This window comes from Fusarium poae, chromosome 2 (assembly GCF_019609905.1).
Source record: "Fusarium poae strain DAOMC 252244 chromosome 2, whole genome shotgun sequence".
NCBI lineage: Eukaryota > Fungi > Ascomycota > Sordariomycetes > Hypocreales > Nectriaceae > Fusarium > Fusarium poae.
The window spans coordinates 2,915,772-2,925,739 of NC_058400.1; the positions used below are offsets into that span (position 1 = coordinate 2,915,772).

The following is a 9,968-nucleotide window of genomic DNA, read 5'->3' on the forward strand; positions in this document are numbered from 1 at the left end:
ATGTAGGGTAGTAAATGTTGATATACTTGAGCTGGTTTAGAATGTTGATTTGTGCATAGAGAGAGTTATTTAAGTTAAACATTAACTAACCATGTACCTGCTAATCCAGTTACTGTTCAGAATCGCATTCCGTGACTCAAATCCCGTGGTTATAACACAGGTTTAATAATACATGACCAACATTGTAAGTATATAGATTTCATCACAACGAAACTGCATGGTGGGCTGAAGATAATCAATAGATTATCCATAGAATTGTTCAATATCGGTCAACAACAAGAGGTTCTGATGATTGACCGACCAGGTCTCTCATCTTGACAGGGGACTTCAGTTTCAGGGGTTAAGGTTTAACGGTCAACGGTCAACCTTAAGACACCGTCGTTACCAAACCTGGCATCTTTTGACCTGGATGCTGGGAGCGGGAGACCAGGGTAGCGACGGGTGGTCCGTCAACTCGGGGAGGTGGAGTTGGAGGGGAGGGGGAAGCCCCCTTGCCAGAGCCCACGGCAATGGATAACCCATGACAGTTTGACCAGCCAAGCAGGGAAGACGCACATGTGGCATGTAGGTTAAAGATTGGCTTCTAAGTGCCACCAGGATCGACTTATCGGAACGAAAATTAGGTAGGTAGTGATCAAATGGGACTACCTACAACAAACCACAAGACAATCACAATAAACCATGACGGATGAACCAACTAATAACTGCCACTACCCACGCAGAACGAGCGATTTTGAAGGAAAAATTGTTCAAAGACGAAACCAGATAGTTAAGCGACGTTACGGGATAACCCAAGAGCCACCAACACCAAAACAAACGCACCAATATCCACCCAATGGCCGACCATCATGAATTAGGTGAATAAGTTACGGAACCGTCACGATACTACCTATTCTGGTCTGGTAAGGGGATCTTTCTAATCTTAGGAGGGGCGCCTCTATTACGGCGACCCACCCCTCATCAGAACAGCATTTCGCAGCAATACAAAAATACTACACAATTTACGTTTGTTCATGGGCATATTGTGTTCGCTCTCGCGACAGCATGTGTTGCATTACACTGGACTCACCGCGAGATACAAAGCACTGCAGGTGATGCGAGCACGGCATGTACGAAGTCCGTGCAACTGTTGCTGGATCTACCATTAAGAGAGTGACGACAGCCTACGGTGACAGCGACGGCGGCGGTGAGTTTTCTCTTTCTACCTTAGGCAGGTACATGTCAGGTACATTGCTTCTGTGGACAGGTAGGTACCTTCTAGGTACAGAGCATCTGCCTCACCTACACACCCAGTAGCGTTCGACCTGTCGAATGAAGGATAGCGACAGGAGCGAAGCATCTGCGAGATCTTTTCCAAACAACAAAGGATGTCGCCTTCCTCAGACTATAACTAACTAGCTGCCTGCCAAATCTCAAATGAGATAAATGGCTCGTTGCTGGCGTTGGCTGGTGGCTCTATGTATGTATGTACGTATATACACGCTAACAACGGCTTAATTACAGGGAAGGACCCCCCCCCCCCCCACTCCGGTCAAAGTAGTGGCTCGAGCATGTGCCGCACTTGGACAGCCTCCCGCGCCTTGTTCCTGACTCAAACATCAAGGTTTTCCTTTAATGTCAACAACAGCATCATCAACATCATCGTCATCATAGTGATTACCTAAATTGACTACGCTAGAGCAGCCTTGTCTCCTGGGCCCAACTTGAACCTTTTGATCATTCTTCACTCTGTCCTCAACTGTCTTACGACCGCAGAATATATAGATATGGTATGTGCCAGAGATACAGTCACGATTGATTCGCCTAAAGACCTGACGAGGTACTTTAGTTTCTCTTCATATGTACCTATCTCCTCGACATCTGAGCGCATAGCTTCGTGTAGTACTGTACTGTACATGCGTGCATGCCACTAAGCGTCCCGATGCTTATGCAGTGCAGGTGGGGAGTGGTGTAAGGCCTAAGGGACTACAGAGTAGATAGAGGGACTTCTGATGTGGTGGTGTGTGCAAGTCCTTGATCCGCAGAAGCTACGTCCTAAACTAACTTGGGTCAGTTAATTTTAGGACGTCGCCTAGTCATCCAAACGCCAAACTCGTCAACATCTCATTTCCCATCTCATGCACGGCTGACAATTCGCTGTTACCAACCTCACTGCCTCGGTCGTGTTACTGTACAGGTTCGATGTCGAGTCTGTCCGTGAGCCTTGGGACCTTCTCACTTTGCTCTAGTGGTAGTTATTTATTCTCGATGTTGCAATGTGCTGATTTGTGACAGCCCCATATCTCATGTGGTGTTATTAGTCCATCAGTACATATGTACATACATACATACATACTATCAGGAGTAACATGCGGGTTCTCATGTTACGGCACATCGTTGATGGGAATCCAACAAACAGCGCATATACAATCGCCCCCCACTGAAGTTGCATCCCCACTGTCCTCCGAGGCACAGCCGAAGCATATGATAATATCGCATTGCACTCGAATACACGTTCACCCGATGCCGAGCTCATCTTAGAACTGGAGCCTCATCATACACTTTGATAACTGGTGCTCATTCTTCAGAAGCTACAGCTTCTCCCCTTCGCTATGTATCACCAGTAAGATCTTGCTAGGGCCATCTAAAGATCCACGATCTCTTCACCTTCATCCGTCGTGGGCGTTAGCTGTATGGCCCTGGGCAAGACCGCTGTCAAACATGCACAAGGCTGTCACAGACCCTGCCCGGCACTACCATCCATGGAGATGTACGATCATGGGCATGCTGTGCTGTGCTTAGTTGTGACCGCAACCTGACCCATCAATCTCTTGACGATGTTTAGATCCATCCTCGCAGCCCTACCGTTGAAGATCGACCCGGGTTCAAGGCTTAAACCTCATCCTAGTACAGCCTCTGGAAAGTTGTCGGCCAGATTCTGAAATACCATGAAAAAACTGCGCGAGGGTTGCGATTGATGCGATGGTTATTCGGTACATTATACCAAGCATAACGTTATGCTCATCCCCTGACCAATGCACATACTTTACCAGTCAAACGCTCATCGCACGCCTCAGGCGAACCGACAGTCGCATTTATCCTTACTCTTCCCATAATTTCCCAATATGAACGACCAAACCAACGACACTCGTCCCGCGTCGCACCCTGACGACTTTATCTGACGAGTCTCTGTGCCTTCAATCTCTCTAACTGCAGCAACATCCTTCGACCCACCACTGGAATGTCGGTCAGGGATACCAGCCCACTCTCAAGTCGAGCAACTTACGTACCAGCCGTTGTGGAACACTCTGTGTTCCCGGTTGGACGGGGTCCGCCATTTCCAGGCACAGCCAGGATGCGAAGAAGGGGTGCGGCCGCCATTCCCCGGACCAGGGGGGGCCCGTATTCAAAAGACTAATTGGGACGACATGACCGGCAAGGGGGTTCCGCTTCCACGGTGGTTCACGATAGAAGTGCTGCAGCCAGATTGACTGAGCCTTGGAGCTTTTACAACAAATCTCTGAACCGTCTTGATGCTCCAGCTTATCTTGTAGGGTCACTTCCTATTCATCAGTTTAACTGCCGGTATTGCCAAAGGGCCCACAAGCGCGTAAAAAAGGAAATTGCCTGTGCTTTGATTGATACCCTCAGAGAATACGGAGCATGATCTGTTCGCCTCGGTTTAGGCAGTTTCGCCCAGTCTTATGTTGGTTCGATGATGAGGTACGTAATCACCCAGCAATCCTTATTTGCTCGATATTACGGGATGAGTGCGGGTGGTGAAATAAGCTCTCCAAGTTCACGTCCCCGATAATACTTTGCACATTATGCAACATGCATTCTCACTAAGTAATACGCCATGTATGCTCACATAGTGAGAATATCATCCAGCTGATGTGTATTGTCAAGCAAGAAGAATAAGCCCTCTGTTACACAATCACTACGCCTATCAGGTCGTCTGCACCTCGATTGACGTGTGCTGCTGATGACTTTACGTGGTGCTAGGCAAGTGTTGGCTTAACATGATCGTGCAGTTCATGCGAACAGTGATGCGGAATCACTTATTTGCAGCAGTCGACCCAAAACTGATGGGGTGTGCGTGCTTCGTGTTGGTCAATGTCTCCAGACTATACTACAGCCGCAGACAACCTTGAAGATCTGCTGGTGCTGAAGAAGGCAAAGCCGATTCATTGTTGCATGTAGTTTGTAAAGAACAGAACCAGGTCCTGTATTCGCCTGCTTGCAAGCAGAACCCTACACTAGCTGTCGCATCGAGTTGGATGGTTTTTGCCATACTGACACCAAATCGCACTTCAAGTGACGAGCGCCAGTGATTCAAGGTCTTGCCACCGTCTTTCAAACAGTCAATCCCTGTTGTTTCTAGTGAATCCCACAAGGTGCTTATGCTGGCCGTTCCCCCACGCGGTTGCTATCACTGAGTAGGGGAGCAGGCGCAACATTCACCTTAAGTGTCGACTCTTGCGGTCATTGTCTTTAGTGGTCAGAGAAAATAAAGAGGCCAGTCATTGCCAAATGAAGCAAACGAAGTTGCTGCGGAACATCTCCGCGGCCCCTATCAAACAAGTGAGACATCTTGAGAGTGATATACATAACTACAATCACTTACAGTATAGCTATGGGTCGCCGGAGTTTTTCACTGTATCTAGTTGTATAAATCACGCAGCAACATAGTCAGACAATGGCAGATAGAGAAAAGGCGCAATCTTCTGGTGGGCCACCTTGTTGTCAAAAACTAAATTATGTTTGATGGTGTGAAATTTCTAGACGTGTCTCTATCCTCTCTGTGGCCGCCGCCACAATCAAGCCAGAGATCGGCGGTTGGGCTGCTCTTAGGTTACTATTCTTGGTGATGGGTTGGCAAACAGTTTCTAATAGTTTGTGTAGTGTGGTGCCAGTCTGGAACGTCGTGACTGGTAGCATGTTTTCTCTCTCTCTTTTGACTTTAAACACGTCCTGATCACCTATCCCTATAGCCGGACTTGGATACTTGAAACGTCTACATTCCTGACCACGGCGACTAGCCGCCCACGATTGGTCTCAGTTTGATTCAGCATAGGGCATAATATGACACAGAAAAACCTCTACTAACCGCTGGTCTCTTCAAATGAGTAAAATCAACTGCAAAACAAAAGTCACCAAAGATTATGCTGTCCTGGAGACCCTTCATCCCAGAACCGTCTCTTCCTATGTCCAACCAGCCATGGTGGGCACGAAGCTGCTTAAGCGGTGGAGAATAGCCTCAGGGCCAATGTCCTATTTTTATACTCTCATACTTCTCTGGTGCACACGATAGTCTCGTGCGAGGAGTCAACGAGAAGTTTGGATTAGTGAGAATGATAGGGAGGCGTACACACGTCTCGAGAGATCATTTCATTCCTTGGCTGCTTCTACCCGTGATGCTAACGACATCAGGATACTGGCGCCTGATATCAACCATACCCGCGTGTCCGCTTCCTCGGCACAGAGGCGCCAGTAACGGGTCTTGGTGATATTAGCAGTCAAACCACGGGTGCCGGCCTTGAGTCCAGACTGAGGTGTTGTACGACAGGTCGAGAAAGCCAGGGCAGCGACCGCTTTCATGTAAAGGACAAGTGTTGTTTGGACGGTGAAGGGAACGGAAGTTACGGGTGCCAGCATGAGGTGGGCGAGCAAGCCTTTCGTGCCAGGTCTAGATTGCCTCTTTGAACCTGCTACTGCGGGCACTGGCATAGGTACAAGACCGAGGCCCAGAATGGTTGCGTCTTCTTGGTCTCGTGATCGAGACAATCGGCAACCTATGCACAGATCTTGTTCATCTAGGTGTGGCAGTCCTTTAAACTCTACATACGCGAGCTAGGAGCCGTCCTAAAGAATGCTATGAATTCACATACTTCAGGAGTCACTTGGCTGTGCTTCTCAATAGTCGAATAGGTTGTCCACGACAACCTAAGCCAACCTCACACCTCCCTCTCAGAATTGACACTAACGAAAAATAGACATAAACATAGGCATAGCCCTATGAGCTTCCTCAACAGAGTTGGAACTTACTTGCTAGTTGGTGTACTATTGAGTAAGCAGTTTGGTCTTGTCCCTTCATCACATACTAGCTCCATCTCATCAACAGTTTGCCACCGTAGGCACCCGACATCAAACTGTTGCTACCTAAATCGTGACGTGTTAATCGCTTGACTAACCCTTTTCTTCAAGCTTCGAACTCAAACATAGCACCGGGCCGCCTGTCAAGATTTATCTTGGCCGAGTACGAGTTAATAAAGGCTTTCTATGCAAGGCCAAGACATGGGCATCATATGTACCGCTATTAGTCACCGTAGAACGAGGAAGCCAATGCCGAATATGTTTTTGAGCCGAAATATTATTTTGTTTAATTTACGTATCCTGAATGCCTCGCTAAACCGCTCAGTTCATGCCGATGATATATGTTAAAATTTGATACAAATCCGATGGTGATATCCTTTCATTGAATGCATTCGATATAACGCTCCAGAATCTAAGGAAGCAGTCATTGGTGGTGGTACAGATCTTGAAGTGCTTGCTTGTTGAGTTAAGCTTCCAGAACAGGCTCGCGGTCCCGGTGACTGCGGTGGTGGTGATGATGGTCAGAATCTCTTGCTTTAGTATCGTGCTCTTCCTCATCTCGGTGACGCCTGCGCCTGTCACGATCGCGGTCCTTGTCTTCATAATCCGACGAGTCATCTTCGCGATGGCGGCGATGGCGATGGTGCCTTTTTCTCTCATCGTCATCTCTATCACGATCTCGGTCAGTTTCACCACCATCTTCATCGCGGCGTCGTCTCTCTGTAGGCGAGATCAGTCAGCGTATGTTCCGATAGATGAATCTAAACTGTGGACTTACCCCGTAGAACCTGTGTTGCCGAGGCATACGCTTGAATTTCTTCCTTGCTAAGCACTCGAAGCACAATAACGAAGTCATCTCTGACCTCGAATCTCTCCTTCCCAATAGTCAGAGCCTCGGGGTTCACAACCTTGCGGCTGATTTTAGTCCATTTTGCACCTGCAGGTGCTTCTCTGGCCTTCTTGTCTTCTTTATGAGGTGCAACACCCTCGCGGACAGGGTTTGGCTCCTCTGGGAAGCTGACTTTGGGCTGTTTCAAGATACCCTTGAGAGGTTTCTCGTCTTTCTTGTCGCGAGGAGGTGACACTACACGGACTTGTTTGTCGTCTAAAGACGTCTGCTGTAACTCACGACCACGAACTTCCTCTCCAGGAGGACTGGAAGGTTTTGAGTCGGGTGAGGAACGGTGTTCTTTGGACGACCGAGACTCGACCACGGTTTTGGAGTCTCTCGAGGGTGACGAGGAGCGTGAGGTGGTTTCAGCAACGACAGGGGATTCCTTTTCTTTCTCCTTGTCGGTAGTGCTCAAGGCTGCAAGTTGATCCTTAAGTTGTCTCAAATCAGAAGTATCGTTAGGGTTGAAAGCATTTGAATCACGACGTCTTCGAGTTGATCTCTTGCCTTCATCCGAGTCAGAAGACGAGGCTATTGCCTCTCCATTCTTACGAGAGTCTCCAGGTCGGCGGCTTGTGTCTCTGGAGCCACGGTCCTGGTCTCGTTGCCGTGATTGATCTCGCTGCCGCGATCGATCGCGCTCCAGGTTGCGAGGCCGTTCGCCCTTCATTGATTCTCGCCGCCTGTCACGGTCTCTTTCACGCTCACGTTCGTCGTCAGAGCCCTTCCGTCTGCTGAACTCTTTTTCACGCTTGTCGTCGTCTTTGATTGCAGGAACAAGTCCCACGGCAGTCGCAGCGATGCCCAGGCCAGTGGCCACCTTATCACGGAATCGAGTACGCTCCTTTTCATCATCGTCGCTCCCCTTCTTACTCTCACGTCTGTCACGGCGGGGCTCTTTCGAATCAAGCCAACTTCGGCGACGATCATCACGCTCATACTCAGTCTCACGCGGCAGATCTTCATCTGAGCGTTTCTTGGGCTCTTGTCGGCGTTCACGACGATCATCGTGTTCATCAGCCAGATCAGTTCGAATACCAAACCCTCGAGAAGTGACTCGGTCATCATGAAAATACGGAGTCTCGTGTGAGCGCTCATGTTCGTAAGAACGCTCGAGTTCGGGCTGTTCACGAAACTCTCTCATTTTCCTCTCGTCTTCTCGGCTACGGTAGTAGTCATCATGGTGCGAAGAACGGGGTGGTCCTTCCTGGTACAAAGACACTGGCCGAGGTCGTCTCGTCGTCTCGGTAGTAGCGACGAGAGGGACATCTTGTTTTGCCGATACAGGCTCCGGTGTCTTGGAAGGCATCGGAGCATAATCTCGTGGACTTTCATACCCTCTAATCTTATCGAAGCCACGAGTACTGGGTGGAGGGCCTCCTCGGTTATCGTATTGCCGGCTGTTCGAGGGGCTGCTTGTGCTTGTAGTTATATAATTGCGACTCAAGTCGGGACTTGTATCGACGTTGAACGTTCGCTGGTCCGCGTTGTAATTAATGTTGGGGCGGTAGTATCCGCGGTCAAGACTCTCACGTCTTCGAGTTCTTGTCGGGGCCGATTGGTCAAGGTCATAGCGAACCAGTTCGCCAGCATTGGTGTACTGGTACCCATCGTCTCCATAATCGACGTTGCTGGAGCTTTGGCGTGGGTTGCTCTGGTAAATACCAGAGTGACGGTTGTTGCGGTACGGATCGTCGCGCACCAAACTGTTGCTGCGGTCCCTGCTACTGCGACCATAGCTGTCACTACCTGACTGGTCGGCATATGGGCGGGCTGTGCTGCGTGAACGTATAGATGAGGCAGGCTGTGTGTAGAACTGCCCATCGCTCGACCGATACTCGTCCCGCATGGGACTGCCGGGACGGGCGTTGGAAGAATGAGAACTGGTACCGTTAGCACGGTCCTTCTGGGTGGTCATTACAATAACCGGTGGCCGACTCGTGGAATCGAGAGTGGAGGACCTCTGCGTTCGAGTAACATCTCTAGTAGTTGGTCTGTGTGATCGAGGATCCTGGGTAACGGCGTACGTGCGAGTCGTAGTGTTGGGAGTCGGCGTTGTAGAAGTAGTTGTAACATATCCTCGTGGTGTTGTCGTTGTTGGGACAGGTTGTTGTTGTTGACGGGTAGAAGTCGGCATGACGTGCATATCGCCAGCGTACAGAGAAGTATAACCAATGCTTGACGGCAATGAAGTCCTCGCATGGTTCGAGAACGTAGCCGCTCGTCCAGAGGACGGGTAGCGATAACGGTCCGTCATGATGACGTGGGGCTACCAGGATTGAAAGACGAAAATGATTGCTCAGTTTCAGACTATGCGTGCTGCTGGAAGCCGACAGTGACTGAAGTCAATATCGAGTTGTGAGAAACGTTGGACAAAACGTGACGCTGTGCAGAAGAGCGGTAGCGTTGGGTCGCCAGGCGTTGAAGTGAGTGGAGGGCAGCAGTGGCGTATTGTAGTGTAAGTAGTCCACCAGCGGAATGACGGCAATCTACTTTGAAGCCAAGGCCACGTGAGGAGGGGTTGATCTTGGTCAGTCCTTGTCAGCTTTGGCTAGGTAGGTAGGTAGGTAGCAATGACAGGATTAATATTTGGTAGTATAACAACGACACGCCCAAGGTTTTTGGTGGTTTAATGATGGCTCCGGTTTAAATGCCCCCAGATAGTTTATTGCTCTCTTGGGGTATTTGTTGAGCGAGTCTCAGTCGATTTTGGCAGTATTTCTCTCTGACAGTTTTGGCGTTGAAATCGGACGATAGCGGCCTGGATGACGCCGGCCTCAAGGAGTTACCACAAGGTCGACAGTAACACTACCTCGAAACGTGGCCACTGACTGATTGAGGAAGACAGGGAAGTGGTTCGGGATTCTCCGCTGTTTATTCAACCAAAGCGGTATTTGGTTTCTTTGCTTGGCTGGCTCTTGGGTCGATTGATGGGTTGATGTCTAGACAATTGGAGTTGGTTCCACTCGTTCCTGAACCAGTCAGTCTGGAACAGAACGAC

At 49.4% G+C, this 9,968-nt stretch overlaps 2 protein-coding genes across 2 annotated transcripts; both read right to left on the reverse strand.

Annotated features, from left to right (window-relative positions):
* Positions 1-4,502: 4,502 nt before the first annotated feature.
* FPOAC1_004865 (uncharacterized protein) lies at positions 4,503-5,637 on the reverse strand (the record flags this gene model as incomplete). The annotated part of the gene is made up of 3 exons (XM_044849403.1): positions 4,503-4,552; positions 4,607-4,613; positions 5,440-5,637. 3 exons carry the CDS (start codon positions 5,635-5,637, stop codon positions 4,503-4,505), a joined length of 255 nt encoding a protein of 84 aa, XP_044708113.1.
* Positions 5,638-6,541: 904 nt separating this feature from the next.
* Positions 6,542-9,224, reverse strand: FPOAC1_004866 (uncharacterized protein; the record flags this gene model as incomplete). Its single annotated transcript, XM_044849404.1, has 2 exons — positions 6,542-6,795; positions 6,854-9,224. The coding sequence occupies 2 exons, from the start codon at positions 9,222-9,224 to the stop codon at positions 6,542-6,544; spliced, it is 2,625 nt and encodes an 874-aa protein (XP_044708114.1).
* Positions 9,225-9,968: the final 744 nt, after the last annotated feature.